The sequence below is a fragment of the Sinocyclocheilus grahami genome, unplaced genomic scaffold, assembly GCF_001515645.1.
Source record: "Sinocyclocheilus grahami isolate Dianchi unplaced genomic scaffold, SAMN03320097.WGS_v1.1 scaffold51.1, whole genome shotgun sequence".
NCBI classification, from domain to species: domain Eukaryota; kingdom Metazoa; phylum Chordata; class Actinopteri; order Cypriniformes; family Cyprinidae; genus Sinocyclocheilus; species Sinocyclocheilus grahami.
Window position 1 is genome coordinate 1,852,196 of NW_015505230.1, and position 19,079 is coordinate 1,871,274.

At 36.2% G+C, this 19,079-nt stretch overlaps 2 protein-coding genes and 1 long non-coding RNA gene across 3 annotated transcripts in view; 2 read left to right on the forward strand and 1 right to left on the reverse strand.

Annotated features, from left to right (window-relative positions):
- The window catches only part of LOC107583232 (sprouty-related, EVH1 domain-containing protein 2-like), an 8,162-nt gene extending 4,900 nt beyond the window's left edge, over nt 1-3,262 (reverse strand). Inside the window, exons 1-3 of the mRNA XM_016269381.1 lie at nt 3,103-3,262; nt 2,937-3,001; nt 375-524 (exon numbers count right to left, since the gene is read on the reverse strand). Coding sequence (XP_016124867.1) covers nt 375-524; nt 2,937-3,001; nt 3,103-3,262 — 375 coding nt within the window. The remainder of the gene's footprint in view (nt 1-374; nt 525-2,936; nt 3,002-3,102) is intronic.
- Nucleotides 3,263-10,826: 7,564 nt separating this feature from the next.
- LOC107583246 (uncharacterized) lies at nt 10,827-11,386 on the forward strand. The gene is made up of 3 exons (XR_001609021.1): nt 10,827-10,966; nt 11,110-11,160; nt 11,334-11,386. It is a non-coding gene; the product is annotated as an uncharacterized lncRNA (long non-coding RNA).
- Nucleotides 11,387-12,827: 1,441 nt separating this feature from the next.
- The window catches only part of LOC107583245 (homeobox protein Meis1-like), an 18,057-nt gene continuing 11,805 nt past the window's right edge, over nt 12,828-19,079 (forward strand). The window contains exons 1-3 of the mRNA XM_016269392.1: nt 12,828-12,866; nt 13,115-13,217; nt 15,261-15,406. Of these exons, the coding sequence (XP_016124878.1) occupies nt 12,837-12,866; nt 13,115-13,217; nt 15,261-15,406 (279 nt within the window). The 5' untranslated portion in view covers nt 12,828-12,836. The remainder of the gene's footprint in view (nt 12,867-13,114; nt 13,218-15,260; nt 15,407-19,079) is intronic.

The window sequence follows — 19,079 nt, forward strand, 5'->3', positions numbered from 1 at the left end:
GGAGAGAGAACAAAGCTAGAAACTGTTTTAGTCCGTTCTTCTGTTACAATTGGTTGTTGTTAGTGAAGCACATGACCAAGAAGAAATAACAATAACAGTCTTTAATAGATAAATCCACAGGAAACTCAGAAAACCACTAAGTATAGACGAGAACAGACCAAGACTCAAGGAGAACTGAGTGTTTATAAGCAAGAACCAAACAAAGGGAACTAATGAGATAATCAGACAACAGGTGAACAGAATGACTAATTAAACAGACTGGGGGAAACTAGGTCAGACAGGGCAGGACCAAAAACACAGAAAACAAAGCATACATTTTACAATGACATAACTTTAGTAAATTTTGCACAAACAAATTATTCATGCAAACTTGCCTGTTCCAGGTAGAAACGGTCAGAGTGTCTGTGTTGGTCGTAGAGATGTCCCAGAATGCAATGGTGGGGCTCGGAGAAGCTGATTGGTGCGAGCGTCTGCATGGACGGCTCTCTCTTCTGAGAAGAGTTAGACGAGCTGTCTGTGGCATTCTGACGGACAGACAAAGACAGCAAGAATAGAAATTGTTTCCCAATTTGAGCATGTTGGCAGGATCATGGTGGCACAAACTTAATGACTCCCAGCCCTTGAACGAGGGTCACACAGTCGTATTTTTCGCGGAATTTCCAGCACAAATAGCCTTGTTGAGATTTATAACGTTACCATGATATAAGACTAATTATAACTTGGATTCAGCAGAAAAATAGAACATTGAAATGCATCAAATCATCACTTCAATGTGTTTGTATAAAAACAGAAATGGATCTGTATGAAAGCATTTCAAATGTTCCACAACAACACCGCACAGGTCATTCTGCTTGACCTTTGACCCTGTGTACGGGTACACAAGGTTTGTATAAATGAAGTGTTTGAGTACTATCATCAGCACTATTATCTCTGACCTTCAACCCCTGAAATCCACACTGTCTCCTTCCTGTGGCTCTTCCTGAAGCCTGGAGCCTGAACGAGAGCCAGCAGAGTGTGTGTGTGTGTGAGCATCTGCTTTAAGAGTTGACAGAGAGCCATACGGCCATCAATAACTCAAGAGTGTGTGTGAGAGAAAGAGCTTGAGATGATTACAAACACAGCTCGCCTCTCTTAAGTCATCTGGCTACTTTCTTCTGCAAAGACTGAAATCTACACTACACTGTAAAACACGTTTGTGAAATTTACAGCACAAATCTGGCAGCTGCAGCATCAGGGTGACACATGTGAAACACACACACTAAATAATGCAGTAAACATTAACTACACAACATAAAGTAACAAACACCCCAAAATGCACAACATAGGAAAATAAGAAGAAATGACCATTTAAATAAAATGTAAGCAAAACTGATGCATCTTTTTGGACTACAGGGAATATTGTTTTATGTTTTTAAACTGGAAATTATAAAACATATTTAACACATAGTACATCAAAAACATATTTAATCAGTACATCTATTGTCTTGTAAAAAAAAAAATATATATATATATATATTTTTTTACTTTAAATGTTAATTTTACTTACACACTTTTTACAATATTTTACTGTAAAAATACATGGGTGATTTTGTTAAATATGAATGTTCACCACAAATAATAAGGTGATTTATACATTATATTTACCAAAAAAAGGAAAGAAAAAGAAACATGTGGTCTAATTTATACCATTCACTTATAAATAGGATATAATTTATTTCTTATTTTTATTACGGAATATTTTTCCGTAAAAGTGCATTGCCTTGTTAATAATACATAATAATATAATTAATGTTTATATTATATAAATAATACAGTTAATTATAATACATTAATACTATTATTATTATATTACCATAAATGTTAAATGAACACACAGTTAACCAGTTTTTTACTGTAGCATTTAGATGATAAATGAATAGTGTCTTGAGATTGAGTGTGAATCTACATGCATACTAAGTACATGCAGAGTTGTGAGTGTGTGTGTAATGTCTGGATGGAAATGTATTTGTGGCTGTGCTAATTATCACTTTAGACTTTACCTCAGAGGGAATTAGACATCCAACAGCTGCTAACCATTCTGAACCTACTGCACACATCCCATCTCTCCCGCTCTAAACTTAGGAGCGACTGACTACTCTGATTAGTAATAATCAGTGTCTGGCTGGGCTTGTATGAATAGCTGTGAGTCATAAACATCTAAAGTTAGCGATTAGAGGAACACCACTGCTGAGAGACCATGGCAAACGCTGATCACTGAACACCTAAAAGCCTGAAGTCAAACCGAAAGAAACACACGTTCATGTTTCTTAACTCTGTATATTGTGAGTTTCTGAATGCATGCGTGTTATAAACGGACTCTTGTATCTAAAGGCTTTGGCGTGGCATTGTTGTGTTGATTTAGGAGCAATAGGAGGACAAAAGGGAGCAAAGGTCACTTCCTGAGCACAGCCCACACACACACACTTGGCAAAACCAACCAACAGAAAAATACTGGCAACTGACCCATTAATAGCATATATTCTTAGAGATTTTCTAGTGATATAAAGTTAAGCAATGCCTAGATGAAATTTTTTTTATAAAAAAACAAAACAAAAAGGGTTTTTTAAAACCTTCTGTTGATTAATTTCTATGAATCAGTTCGAATTGTTTAAATTAATCACTTCAACATTTTATTTCATCACTCAAAAATGTGCACAAAAACACAACATTTATCAAATTAAAACCATCTGTGCAAGTAAATCTTAATGTTTATTACTAAGTATTGTCAAAGTGGATACAAAGAGGAGCCACCATTTCAGTATATTCGTTAAAATACACCATATTATGAATATACTGAAATTATGGCTCCTCTGATTGAAAAGAAATAATAATTAATCATCCTTTAAAGACATTTGAGGGCAAATACATGAATGTAGAGACTCTAGTCCGAGACTCACCGTGAAAACATCATCATCACCCAGTTCGGCTTCATTCTGCAGCGTGGAGGAAGAAGTGGTGGAGCCTGGAGAAAAGAAAAAAAGAACAAGATTCATGTTATGATCTTAGTCAACGTGTAACACATTAAAAGGTAACCTTTCTCATGTTCCTCACGGATCCACACACCCTCTGTGAGGTCCTCGATGGCCTTCCTCACGCCGCGATCGAACGCTCGGGCGTCAGCGGGGCTTTGGAAAGACAGGCCACACTTCCTGTTGTCCACTCGCCAGTGATGGAAAGTGGCACAGAAAGTAGTGAGAGCAACACTAATTCCAAGTACATCCATTAGCCTATTTCAGTGTTTCTCAACCCTGGTCCTGGGCGCCCCCCAGCACTGCACATTTTGTGTGTCTACCTAATCAAACACACCTGATTCAACTCATTAGCTCATTAAAAGAAACTCCAGGACCTGAAATGGTTGTCAGATAAGGGAGACATACAAAATGTGCAGTGTTGGGGGTCGCGCTCAGGACCAGGGTTGAGAAACACTGGCCTATTTGAAAGTATCATTTAAGCAAACTCAAAATACATAAACCGGGCGCCGATGGTTTCAAGTAAAAACATAGCACAATAGTGATACATGTCCAATCCCATGTCCTTAAACAACACTTTCAAACAAACTGCCTGACAATTTTCCTTCACTCCAGGTCTTGTGATAAAGGCATGTTGATACAGTGGCCCCGAAATGTATTTAGACACAATTAAACACTGCATGAATGTCATTGCGTTAGATAACAAAACACCAAACTGGTTAAAAAACACTTTTAATGCAATCAAGCGACACATTTCACAATCTTAAAAGGACAGTTCACCCAAACATGAATATCTGCCATCATTTACTCACCAGAAACTCATACAGGTTTGGAACAACTTGATGGTGAGTAAATGACAAATTTCATTTTTGGGCAAACTATTCCTTTAACTATGTTTTAAAAATTATTCAGTGAAATAAAAGTATTTAGACACTTGAGTTCTGGGGTCAGTAAAGTTAGCTCTGATTAAAAAAAAAAAAGTCTAGTATTTGTTTTACAACTGCTTTGCAACACAAGCAATGCCATTCAGACCTTTTAATTGTTGTTAAAGTATCCATATATATTTCAACCTTGCAAGACATGAAACTTCAATCTGTGATACCTGGGGCCATAACGGTTTAGACTACACAAAAAGAGAGATGAATGCCTATTAAGCAAAAAAGAAAGATTTCCTTGCAGTGAAATGAATTGTGCAGAGTAATCCATTCATTACTGGCAAGTCACTGAGAATCAAACAATCGAGGCGCGTGACAGCGAGGTTACGCTTCACCGCTTCACTTCCGCCGGATCTGTGTTTAATCCTCTCTCCATTGTTTCCCTTCACAATCATTCCGGGAGCGCCTTCTCAGAAACCTCCTCCCATTTTGGAGCAGCCCACAGCCCTCCCCTCCGCCGATAAAAGTCAACATTTCACAACCTCGGGCTATTATATGGGTCTTTGCATCCCAGTGTGACACACGTATTTACTCAAACGGGCGTGAGTGTGCCATAAATCTAAATAAGAAAAATTCCTCACCAGCTTCGGCGTTACATCTTGAGTAGAGGAAGCATAAGTGGAGTTCAAGCAGTTAAAATGAAATATGTAACTTTTGCACAACAAGCCATTCCTGCAACGACGATGTTAGATTAGGCTACAAGTTCAGTCAGCACAAGTTAAATCGCCCTTGCGCGAGAAGGAAACCATAGCAACAAGTGGCCGATATACCGTTGCCTTTATCGCGGTATTATGGATTTAAACATCATAAATATTTCACAAAAACATTATTGTTTTGAAAACCAACACGCACACATGTTAGAACTGTTTGACTGTCTTGTGTTTTTCTAGTTGTTTTCTGAACAGGTAAATATGATTATCATAATTAATTTAAGCTCAGGTTATAAAATGTAAGGTGGCCCAGAGAGCTCAACCAGCTGCAAACTGAAAAAAAAACATGCAAGTTAAGAAAACTTCTTCATCAATTTGACAACACGCGTGCTGCAAATAGGCACAGACCACATCTGAAATGTTTAAGGGAACAGCAACGTGACGAACATGGCTGAGACAGATTTATCAAGGGTTTCACTGAAAGATTTCTGAAAGAGATTTTTGTTTACTTTAACATCCCGATCATATGAGTTTTTAGCTTTTTTGGGGGATATTATTAGCCTAAGTAAGCTGACTAAATACACAATAACTGTAACCGTGAAAAATTCGAGACTATTATGTTGTGAATAAAGTCAAAGTTTTCTTTGCCTTTGTCACCTTTAACTTGCTCATTAGAGCTTGTAAGCATCATTTGGAACAAAATATTATAAATAAATATTTGCAGCGCATTTCTTTATTGGTTTATGTTGTAACTTAAGCATTTGCAGCGCGTTTCTTTGTTCATGTTGTGAGGATTTGGTGTTTTTGTATTTGTTCATGTTGTGAGGATTTGGTGTTTTTGTATTTGGTCGTGTTGTGAGGATTTGGTGTTTTTGTATTTGGTCGTGTTGTGAGGATTTTGTGTTTTTTTATTTGTTCGTGTTGTGAGGATTTGGTGTTTTTTTATTTGTTCGTGTTGTGAGGATTTGGTGTTTTTGTATTTGTTCATGTTGTGAGGATTTGGTGTTTTTGTATTTGGTTGTGTTGTGAGGATTTGGTGTTTTTGTATTTGGTCGTGTTGTGAGGATTTGGTGTTTTTGTATTTGGTCGTGGTGTGAGGATTTGGTGTTTTTGTATTTGGTCGTGTTGTGAGTATTTTCAGCACATGTGCTGTCAAACTGATGATGGTGTTTTCTTAATTTTCTGGTGTTTTTTATATTTTCATGTTCTTTCTGAAGTTGCAGCCAGTTGAGCTCTCTCAGCCACCATAAAAATGTCTATTTTTAAATTGGCCTTACAACAGGAGTAACAACACCACATTACATTAATTTACTCAGGTTATAATACTGTATATAACACTGTACAGTAGGCTATTTTACAGTATTGCACTGTAAAAAAAACAAGTTATATACATTGAAACAAGTTACAACATCAGTCTCCTCTAAAAAATATTCCTTCAGAATAATTGTTCAAACTAATAACTCATTAGTATTACCGATAAAAACTCACATAATCGATTTATCAAAACGGATTGCGGTATAAAAAAAACAGCCTAAATAAACATCACCTTGTTAATACAGGTTGAGTGTTTGTTACAGAAGTTAATTTTAAGCCCCTAAAGAGCTCACTAAGTTAACAAGCCGGCTCTAATGCTATTAGCGAGACTTGATCGGCTTGAGTCAAACTACCGAGAGCTATGAGAATTTATATTAGGCAGAAGAATGTGGCAAAAAGAAAAACACTCAAACAGTACAATATACTCGCTAAACAAGTATACAGGCTACTGTGGCGACAACCAACACTGTGCGCTACGATCATGCAACTCGTCTTATGTCTATAGGATTCGCTGTTGTTTTGTTTCTTGCAAAAGAGGAAGCTGACTGGTTAAATGCAACATTTAAAAGCACATATAGGCCAATATATGCCACATAGGGCCTGCTTTAACATCAGCACAGCTCTGAGGCGCTCTGCTGCACGCGCCCCCGTCTGTATTTTTATGAATGAAGGACAGTATGCAAATGAGAGCGATTCACGAAAAAGAAATGGCGGATATGGCATGTCAGACCACCACAAAGAAAGACGCCAAGAACGGGCGCTCTGGGAGCGCATACGAGCTCGTTGCTCTAGCGTTGTGCGTTTAGAAACTTTGCAGTCGTCTATTCGCTTCCTCGGAGCGCTAATTCGCCTTTAGATATAAAGTATTCAGTAAAGGATCCCTCCACAAAATGTTTCCGCTCGAGCCCCTCCTCCTCCTCCCCCTTCTCGGTTTGAGACCAGAGCCCTGCAGCAGGGGCCCAGCACTCAAATCCCTTTGACACTGCATTGTTTCTTAGTATGAACATCTCCAGCGTCTCTCGCAGAAGCGCATATGCACGAATCCCCTGCATCTGACTGAGCTCGGGAACGCATTCTTGGACACGGGATGAGATTTCCATTCGCGTCCACATGCGTCGTTTTCGCAAAAAGTGAATACTCACTCGTCTGGGTGCGATTCCTCAGTCATGTTTCCCCACGCTTCACCTACAATAGAAATAATATCCCACCGCGGGCACGCAGCGTTCGGGCTTCATGTCGTCTCGATTTTCCACCTCGCCTTTTTTAAAGTCCAGTGCATCAACGAGTTTCCCCCAAATCCGTCTCTCGGCGTTCCTTATTCTCGTTCTTCCTCCACGCACTGCACTTTATCCGTCACGGTTTGCAATGCATCTGGTTAATCCTCGCGTTATGCAACATCCCGGTGGCTCTATCGATGGTCTGTCGCCTCGCGTCTCCTGCGCGCTGGTCTCGAAGAGGAGCCCCATCTCTCGTTACTCCATGTTGGATTGTGTAGTCAGCAGCGGGCGAGAGCCGCCGACACTGGAGGGGGGAGGGAGGGAGGGAGGGAGGGGTGGAAGGGGGGGTGTTGCGGAAGCAATGACGTCACATTGGAACGACTGCAGCCCGTTCTGGACCGAGGGATCTCCGGTGTGACGTCCTGCCACCTAGTGCCTCCTCTCACCTTAGATTACTAGGATTGTTTATTGTACAAAAAGTAATTTGAAAGAAATGTAACATATTTATAATTGAAGTCAGTCTTGAAGAATCTGCAAAATGTTAATGATTTAAAAAGGGGGATTATAAAAAAAAATGCATTTTGTGTTTATCACTGCTAATTTATAATACTCTTGATTCTTAATTCTTAATACCGTGTGTTGTCACCTGGATGATCAAAACTGCGAACATTCACTGATGCTCAAGGCAACATACTGGGATAGCCAGGATGTTGTCAGTAGCCATTGACTTCCGTAGTATTTTTTCCTATACAACTTGAGGGTGAGTAAATTGCAAAATATCAAAAAAATTTATTTTGGGGTGAACTATTCCTTTAAGAGGCAGGGGGTGTAAACTTTTGTACATGATGATTGGTGGAAATTGTCTTTATTTTATTTGAAGATCTTTTTTTTGTTGTTTTTTTTGTACTGCCCTTCAGAAGTTATATAAAATACTTACATAGTCCCTCAGTTCTCACCAGTGTGAAAAGATGGAACTGAAATTCATACAGTCTATGCAGAAGATGCTGGAAAACCAAAGAATGTACAGGACATTTTTCTGCAGAACAGGACTGCTCAGGGCAAACATGGGGCTTACCATAAAAACAAATCATAAAAAAAGTTGTGGATGATAATGACACACAGTATTGATAATCAATATATAAACTTGTTTCATTGTTTCATTTGTGTAAATGCAGATAATATAATGGACTATATGTAAATGTCTGTTATGAGAAAAACTTTTTCAAGGCAGTACTAAATGAAAAAAAGCTATTTATGTTGCCTCTTTTTTAATAATATTTTGCAGATTCTGCAAGGTGTATGTAAACTTTTTGCTTCAAATATACATATAGGCTGCCTAGAAAACAAGAAAGAGTGCAAGGAAAATCTGGTAGCCCCCTTAAGACCATACCAGCTCAAGGTGGTCAGTTTGGTTTTTAGATCCCGGTTGCAGGTTGATCAGCAAATGATCAACTTGTAGCATATAATGATCTGAAGTTTTATAGACAAACTTGTATATGTCTAGGCATTTCTTTAGAACATGTGTATGTAATATACATTGGGCCTAAATCTTGACCAGGTAGTCTCAAAAACAAAGAGATAAAATAAGTAGGTAAAATGTGTTGGTTGTTGAACTTGAATCAGGAGTTTTCAGTTTTTCAGACTCTCAGCACAGTCAGAGGCAAAGTTATTAAAATGCCATTGCTAGCTTTTCAGAAGTGTTTTCTGAAACAAAAACACAAGTAGATTTTGTAGACTTGAGGAAAGCACGTTAGATGAAATACTACTTGTAAGGAGAAAGAGTCTTTAATGGAAATAGTTGGAATAGTGAAGCCGTTTTAAAGTGAATTGTTCCAACCCGAAAATCAGTGCGTGCGCTACGCGTCGAGTCAGAGCCGTTCATATGCTGCCACCACGTGGTAAAAGGAGACGGTTGCTTTACTCACTTTTTTATTAATTTTTTTGGAAATGAGTAGCTATTACCAGTGTTGGGGAAAGTTACTTTTAAAAGTAATGCATTACAATATTGCGTTACTCCATAAAAAGTAACTAATTACGTTACTTAGTTACTTTTTATGGAAAGTAATGCGTTACGTTACTTTTGCGTTACTTTTAAAATCTGGACAGGGCTTGCTTGTTTGTTTTTAAAATAAAAAAGTTCTATTTTTGGCAAATATAAAAGCCATTTCACACCAAAAGTGAAATGAATAAGCCTCAGGCTGAAGGGAAACTTAATTTACGTCCGTACAGTAGAGTGCAGAAGAAGACATTTCAACACACTTCAGCAATAAACAAAGACACAAATGTTCGTCTAGAGTCATTTTTGCTTATTAGTGCGGTTGAACTAGATCATTGAAGGTCAGAAGCAAAGACATTGGTTAATAGAATGGGAATAAATACATAAAGCATATTTGTGTTGTTTAACATTTAATTATTGCAGGTTTGCGTCATATTCTGAGTTGTATTATTTGTATTCATTTTGAGGAATACTGAATCTGTGTGTTTTTTGTGTGTGAGTGAGATAAATTAATGCATATTCATATTTATTTTAGAACTACAGTAACATCTGATTTCTCTCAACATGGGGACAGGAGAGCTGTCAGTCAATACATTGAACAAAAAAAGTAACTTGCGTTACTTATTTGAAAAAGTAACTCAAATATTCTCTTGTAAATTAAAAAGTAATGCGTTACTTTACTAGTTACTTGAAAAAAGTAATCTGATTACGTAACTCGCGTTACTTGTAATATATTACCCCCAACACTGGCTATTACATCATTACATGTAGCAAAAATAGATCTGCAACAAAAAGTGGAATGTTCCTCAATATTTTATAAATGAGAAAAAGTCTCGGTAAAACAGCTTATTGAAAAACTGTTGTCATTGTCAGTTAACATTATACATTAAACAATACAAGTTAAGTAAAAAATAAATATAAAATAAAGAAAGGCATTTAGTCTTCAGCTTCAGGTTAAGCAGTTATAAAGCAACACGTCAGTGTTGTAGGCTTGGGGAAATCTTTTCAACATAAATAATGCCAGTAGAGGGCGCCATAAGGACATACAGTTGTCATTAGATCACTGCTGGTCTTTTTCCTTCTCTGACTTAGCCTAAATTAGAGAATGCATTTAGTAAATGAAACCTATATAGTGTTCAATTTATGTATTTTTCACACTTTTAGAAATGTACATAGTAACAATGCTAGATATTTCAGTTTACTTTTAAATAAAACTTTTAGTAGGTGTCATCATGTGCCATTATTAGGATAATAATAAATAAAAAAATCTAATTCTAATGCTGGTTTCTAGTCTAAAGTGGCCACTAGTAAATCTAAGCTGGTCATCTGTTACCTTGCACTTTCAGACTGTTGGTTGGCTTACTGCTGGTCCAAGTATGAAAGTATGAAAAAAAATATATTGTCTGCTATTGAAAAATTTTTTTATAGACTAGCCAACATTTAGAACAAATACTATATCAGTTTTTAACGACAGGCTGTAGCAATGCCAGAATGAACTTGTTTGCCTGTTGTCACAACCATAAATGGTGCATAAAAGCAGAAAATAAAAGTACTTCACATAAAATATATTTCATTTCATTTTTATTGAAAAAAAAGTTGGAGAGAAAAAACGCAGGGCCTCCAGCCTGAATGTCCTGTGCTTGAGGCAAATCGTTATTTTCGCCACAAATAGGCTATAAACTCCATTGAATGTGTTTTGTTTTTCAGGCACCCTCTCTTCCCTCTGCTTGCACTAGTTTTCGAAAAATGTGAATTAGCGACTTGTACGCCGAGAGAAAGCGGTGTGGCCGGCGACGTCTGCTCGTCTGAATCCTTTGACGAAGATATTACAGTATTTGCAAAGCAGGTCTACCAACGCTTTATTACAACATCAAGAAGCAGTAGGCCTTCTGATATTAGCAACCAACAACGCAGTCCAATTTAATCTTGTGTGAAAATCGTGCCTCGATATTATGGACTAACGATACGATCGCTATTTATTAATTTCAGATAAGGACGGAAAAACCTTACTTCTCGTCCAATCCAGACTTGGATAATTTGGTAGGTCGCCCTGTGGGTTGAAATCTTTTTAAATCAATTGCTAGTAGTCTTTACCTTAGGCTAAACAATTCCATTCTATTGGATAAAATCAGAATCAGAATTGTATTCTATTGGATCAAATGAAACAATAATCACAAAACATTTTTGTTACGTGATATGTTGTTTTGTTTTAGATGATTCAAGCCATACAAGTGTTACGATTTCATCTGCTCGAACTAGAGAAGGTTGGACTTTCACTTATTATTATTATTATTATTATTATGAGCGACGTAAATATGTAAATAACCTACTTACTTTAGTTTGTCCCAATTTTGAAGCATTTACTTTCCTAAACAACTCATAACTGAATAAAACATGGAATTCAGAATGTAGATATAAGATACTTTTAAAATAACTATGAATAATATATATATATATATATATATATGGGGAGCCTGGGGCAAGATGTCACATGGGGAACTATAAGGTCAGTCACACAAAAACAGTATTTCATAGCAGTGCTTTTGAATGTTAGTTTGAAACACCTAGTTCAAAACCCCCTTAAATTAGGTTTAGTTTTGTAAAATAAAATTGTCCAAACTAAAATATCATACTAACGTCATCATGTTTTTGTAATAGCTTTTTGTTAACAAGTGAACAAAATAAACCATATGATATGAATGAAGGCAGATTATAACCTAAATCCTGAGTTGTGCTTCATAAATGATAAATATTACTTTAAAATATAAATATAACTATAAAATACATATATTACAATGAAAATGTACATATATTCTTTCTTTCTCTTATGTAGTCAAGACTATTATAGGACAAGGATATTTTTCAAAAATGTAAAGTTTTGACAACATAAAAAGTATATACTATAAAAATATATAATTCATTATGTGTGAATATATATATATATATATATATATAATATATATATGTGTGTGTGTGTGTAGTGTAGTCAAGAATATTCTTGACTACAAAAAAAATCTATAAATAAAATCTATAAAATTCCCCCTCTCTCTCTCTCTCTCTCTCTCTCTCTCTCTCTCTATATATATATATATATATAAATGTAAATTAATTATAAATATATATATATATAGAGAGAGAGAGAGGGTGAATTTTATAGATTTTATTTATAGATTTTTTTTGTAGTCAAGAATAGCCTTGACTACACTACACACACACACACATATATATATTATATATATATATATACACACACGTGTGTGTGTGTGTGTGTGTGTATAAATATATAAGTGTATAAATATATAAACATTGAATCTATTGAATAATGCCACTATAAGAAATACTGATTGGAGTCAAAAATGTGACAACTAGCCACAGTCTCTTCTAATATTAATCTGTCTTGCTCTTATCGCTTGTATGTGAACGATTGCCAACCCGGGGTTAAGACATTTCTCTCTAGGTTTAGTGTCAGTTAAATGCAACACACTGATCAGATTGCATCTTTATAACATAATAAAAATATTTAGTTGTCACTGACATGCAGCGTTCATAGTTGGTCTCTACAATATGTGTGATATACACACTGGCCAGCTGCACAGGTGTTTCACGTCATAGCTGTTATTATATTATATATTTTAGCACAGTTTAAATGCTCAATTGACCAATCAGCGTCCAGGGCTGTATCCATCCACTTCATTCGGTCGGTTAAAGCCAACAAGATGGGTTTTCAAAATATCCTGTGCGTGTATGTGAGTGCGTTTGTTTATATTATAATTTCTGTGCAGATGTTTGTGCGTGCATGCGCACGTGTGTTTATATACAGCAGTCTGTAGCACTCTTCAACTGTTTGCTCTTGCAGCATGTGTTCTGTATTACTCCTTACAGCACACCTCTGGTATGCGCCGCTATACTGTACTTAACCAATCGTATATTATGCTGAACGCAGCTTATTACTCTGTCTACCTGTCTCTCTCTCTCTCTGTCTGTCTCTCTCTAGGCGTTCTGGAGGGAGGACGACGCTGCATCTGTTCATTCTTCTGAAGCTCCTGCGGCCTGCAGACGCCGCGGCTCACACAATGGAGACAACAGCAGCGAGCACGGTAACACACTCACACGCTACGCTACTATAGATATACACACGAGTGTTTGCGAAGGTCTCGCTGTGTGCCAAGTGAAACAGATCTGCTGCAGGCTTGTCATCTCTAGCATACATTTACACTTTAGCACCACCACGGGGGTCTCAGACACACACACACACACACAAACACGCAAGTACACACACCGGTAGACTGCTCCTAAATAACTGCAGCCGCTCGTGTGTGTGTGGATGTGTGTTGGACAGGAAATGGTGCATGATGGATATAAAGACTCTTCTCTGGGCTCCTCTGCTCTGAGCACCAACCATGGCCAATAAAAACCAGAGTACATACTTCCCCGAGCACCGCATCTGTGTGTGTGTGTTTGTTCGCTGTGCCTCAGCGCAGCAGCTGTGAGTCTGGCTCGAACAGAATATCTCACTACCTGAGAAAGAGAAACAACAGACAGACTAACACACAGTTAAATGATCACAATGAAGCACAGAGTCTGTCCTAGAGCATTGTTTATACTGTAAACATTTGCTTGACTTCTTATTTTAAGCTTTATGTCATACCTTTTTACTTTTCTATGTCAATTTTGTTTTCAAAAACAGCTCAAATGTAATTTTCATGACATTTTGTACCTTTTTTCTGATGCATAAACCTAAAGGGCCAGTAGGCTTTTAGGACTACTAAAGGTTACGAATTTTAATACTGTAACATTAGCATGACAGTTTTTTTCCCTTTTTTTTAGCTTTTAGGTCAGGGGCCATGTCAAACCTTTTTACTTTTTTATGTCAAGTTTGTTTTCAAAAACAGCTAAAATTACATTTTTTTGACGCATAAAAGGTATGAGCAAGTATGCTTTAAGACTGTTAATGGTAAAGATATTTTATACTGTAAACATTCATTATACATCTTTTTTTGTTTTGTTTTTAAAGGGGCCATGTTATGCATTTTTACTTTTTTTCTTTTACAATTTTAGGTAACATTTTAATTAAGTGCTTTTATTCAGGTCAAATATATTATTGAACATCACTGAATCATCCTACATACATTCATTTATACCAACAAAACTACCTTTATGTATATTAAAGGTAACATGCCAGTAGGCTTTTAGGACTACTAAAGGTTACGAATTTTAATACTGTAACATTAGCATGACAGTTTTTTTCCCTTTTTTTTAGCTTTTAGGTCAGGGGCCATGTCAAACCTTTTTACTTTTTATGTCAAGTTTGTTTTCAAAAACAGCTAAAATTACATTTTTTTGACGCATAAAAGGTATGAGCAAGTATGCTTTAAGACTGTTAATGGTAAAGATATTTTATACTGTAAACATTCATTATACATCTTTTTTTGTTTTGTTTTTAAAGGGGCCATGTTATGCATTTTTACTTTTTTTCTTTTACAATTTTAGGTAACATTTTAATTAAGTGCTTTTATTCAGGTCAAATATATTATTGAACATCACTGAATCATCCTACATACATTCATTTATACCAACAAAACTACCTTTATGTATATTAAAGGTAACAGTTGCAGGTTAACACTTTTTACATTGAATTTTTTTTTCTGTCTGACATGACAACTAGTCTGAAACCATGTGTTTTTTTCCCCCTAGTTATTTTCAATAAATGGTCATTTTCACAAGGGAGGACATTTATAGCTCTGAAAGGAAAATATGGCTCATCATGATATGACCACTTTAATAAAACTAACTGTTAACTAAACTTATCAGAGATGTTGGAACCATATCAAACAGAATTTGAAATAATTATAGTTGTTATGATTTATATTTAGAGCATAAAAAATAATAATGTGATTATTATGTTGTGATGAAAGAAATTAACAGTGTAGTCATGCTCAAATTATGGTGAATGAAATTGAAGTACTTGTGATGTACTTTAATAGAGAAAAAACATCAAACTAAATATGCATTTGCATTCATTGGAAGGTTTTTGGAAAAAGCAAAATGAAAATGAATGAAACCAATGCAAATATATATAAACAAAATCAGTACACTGTCACTCAAATCTGTTCAAACTCTAATTGGTTTCTTTTCCCCAGGTGACTTTCTGGATCAGAGTGTTGCCTCTCCAAGCACAGGAGACGATGAAGACCCTGATAAAGAGAGGAAGAACAACAAGAAAAGAGGCATTTTCCCCAAACTGGCAACCAACATCATGAGGGCATGGCTGTTCCAGCACCTCACGGTAAAACATGTCTCTGCTTCCCAATGATTATGCAAATCAAGCTCTTATCATTTTAAATCGCATTGTGTGTTATTTTGTCACAGAGGAAAAACCAAACCAGAATGTGCTGAACTAAGGGCAAAAGTTATTCAACTTTATGCTATATAAATGTAAATGTCATAATTATAGCTTTCAGAAATATTAATGCTCAACTACATTGACAGTAATGAAAGTATAGTCCCAGTTAAATGCATGTGGATGTGGATCGCTATAAGTTGCTCTGTAGTTATCATGTAACCTTAAATTGTGCTTCTATATTTGTAAACTTAATCTGAAGGTCATCAATACACATATAAACCTATAAAACAGCTTACAGATGCACAGAACAAGATAAGAAGCTCATGCGGCGTGTCTGTACCTGCACGGCTACATTATTTCAAGCTCAGTGACGCTCCCACATTGCCTGGAGGCTAGTTAGTGAACACACACACACACACACACACACACACACACACACACATACCCCCTTTTTTTTACCCCTATTTGACGGACTTCCAAAAAAAACCAAACCATTGAACAGTAAATAAAATGAGATATTATTATATTTTTGCAAACTGGCAGAATCACAAATATCCTTCACAGAGGAGTCAATACAATATGCACAAGCTGGAAAAATAAAATGAATAAAATGCAAGAAGTGTTGATATATTTATAATTATTTCAATATGGAGTGTAAAAAAACCATTTTGCTCAGTATTTGTGTGTTATGTATCTTAATGCTTATTAGAGTATTGTGTGATTAGATTAGCAACAGTGCCAAACCCTGCTGAAAGCAGTTTATATGAGAAGAGAACCAGCACATGATCAACTTAAGAACTAACATGACAGTCACAGGATAAAAGTACATATTTATAACATTATTGTACAGATATTTTGTAGCGGCACACAAACACCTAAACACACTTCACTGTGATTTGGAGGCAAACAATGAAACCGACTGTTGATTCGAGACACGAGGGCTTTCCTTCAGGCGCCGAATAAGGTGGTTAGCATGCAGATAGATGACATTACAACATTCCCTGAGATCATTAGGGGGTCAAAGGTCGTGGGTGTAAAAGAACGCGCCCCCAACCTTTATTCCCGTACAGTTGCCTGATCCATTCAGCTCCAGCAGCCACACAAACACCATCGCAGACATTACTGCATCCTTCTGTTTGAAGTTTAGAAACACGAGAAGCGCATGCAAAACCTAATTCAGATGTTTTCCACCCGGCCTCTTCCCAGGCTCTGATCATTTTCAATCTCCATATTCGTGTTTGTCAGTGGTAAATGTGATTTCGCAGACCTCCGCTCACTGATTACCCTTTAATTCTGCTGCAGTGCCGACCAAAGGAATAGTTCACCCAGTCATTATTTTCTTCATTCTTACTGTTGCTCAAGACCCATATGCTGCCATTTTTTCATAATGCATGAGTCATTTTGACTACTTATACTGTGTGTTTTTTTGGAAGGTTCATTGTTGCATGAGTTGCATTAAGTTTTGTGTCCCAAAAATATGCAGGCTTGGATCTGTATCTTGAAAAAAAACTATATATCAACAAAAAATTCTGTCACATACAGTTTTTTCACAAAATATGAATGAAGATTTAGAATATATATATATATATATTCTATGTACAAAATACTAGTGAAAAAGATATATACCAAAATGTATTTGAAATTTCATGCTAACTATACTACAAATTTCACCCCTTATAATTGATAGGAGATATATGTATAGTTGGATTTATGTATGTGTATGAATGTATTTATGTATGTATTTTATTGTATGTTGATGAACTCACCAAGCAAATTCCAAACAACTAGGGTGTTTGGCAATACATAAACAAATAAATAAAATTCATTAGCTTTATGAATACATGTGCTTAATGAAAATACCCTGCAACTGCACTTTTGGTATACTAAACTGGTTAAAGTCTGCTAAATTGGAACAGCTAATTTTGTACTTAATGCGGAAGTAGTGCTGAAGTCCAACTAAAGACATACTGAAGTATAGATGATTGTGCTGAAGTGGAAATCTTGCAAGTATACTTCAGGTCTACTTTAAATTTCTTGCATTTAAAGACAGATATTATTCAAAGATCATACAGTCTTCATCAATAGTGACATTAAAACACATTTTAGGCATAATGTTAAGAAATGAGCATTGTGCAATAAAGAAATACTCCTTATTATATTATAATTTAATATCAGTAAGTCTTAAGTGATGTCAATAAATATGTTAATGGATGTGAAGTATACTTAGTATGAAATAAACGTAAATTATGGCATAGGTTTTTGTACTAGGGTCTAGTAAAACACCCACAGATATAGCAAGCATGCATACATATCTTTATTTATTTTTTTAATTAGTAAGAAATGAGTATTGGTTTTCACTGTGCAATGATGTAATTTTCATGCTTGGGTAAGTCGGCCTGCTGGATGTGTGCAGGAACATCTTTTTAAAATGAAAACCCGTTTCATGCAGTGTCGGAGAAGCTACTTTAAAACTAGCTTGCCAAGTAACAAGCTACTTGTACTTGTGACTGTCTAATAGAGCTTTATTACAGGCTTCAGGAGAGAGCAAGAGATGATCACAGGTGAGATAATATGGCTGAGAATCTTGAGCATAGACTTAGCTGAATAGTCACTGTGGGTCTCTTTGCATGGTGAGGCTGAGACAGTGTGCTGGGATGAAGACAGACGATGATGGCAGACAACGAACAGGTAGGTAGAGCAGGTAAGCAGCCAGGTAAGTTGATGCACGCTAGTGAACAATAAGACCAGACACTGAGCTGGTGATGGGAATGTGGTTAAATACTGAGACTGATGAGTGCTGACAGGTGAAGAGCATCAGAATTCTGGTGGAGCTGAAGGATCTGGTGTTACTGGTGACTCTGTGACAGCTACATTACAAGTTAAGTAGCTAACTACGTAATACCTATTAAGTTGTATTTTATACCCCCCAAAAATAAAGGATGGATAATAATCAGGGCCCGTATTCACAAAACATTTTATGTTACCACTAAGAGTTCTCCTAAATAGCAGTAAAAGTTTTTAGCTAAGAGTTTCCTCTTAAACCCTATTCACAAAGCTGCTGAGACAAACTTTTACTAAGGAATAGACCGAAGTCTTAAGCTCAGAGTAAGGGGGCGGGGTTGACCTCATTGCTATGGATGATGTCAGCGTGCTTACTAACTATGCACACAGTGATTGGCTGATAGTCTCTGTCAGAGATTTATTCATGGAAATATTGTAGAGCGCAATATTATGTTGCCGTATTTAAATAAAGGTTTAAAAAATAAAAAAAATGTTAATTGTCACATTCAAATAAAGATTTTAAAATGCAGCATAAGTGTCACTAATTAAACAAGTATATTTTCAGTTTATTGTCAGCCTCTTACATGTATGCTTCTCAAAAACAGGTAGCGTTGATATGCATATAAACAGCCTTTTAATTGACAGAGTAGAATAATCCTGGCTGAAAGTAATACATGCAAACATAAAAAAAAACTTCATGCAAGAACAGCTGTTGCTTCTTGCCCAACTGGTTAATGAAAACAAGGATATAATCAAAGGAAAATTAGGAGTTGGGGTAACCTCCAAAACCAAAGGTGATACCTTTTTAAAAGCTCATTATCATCAAATGTTTCTA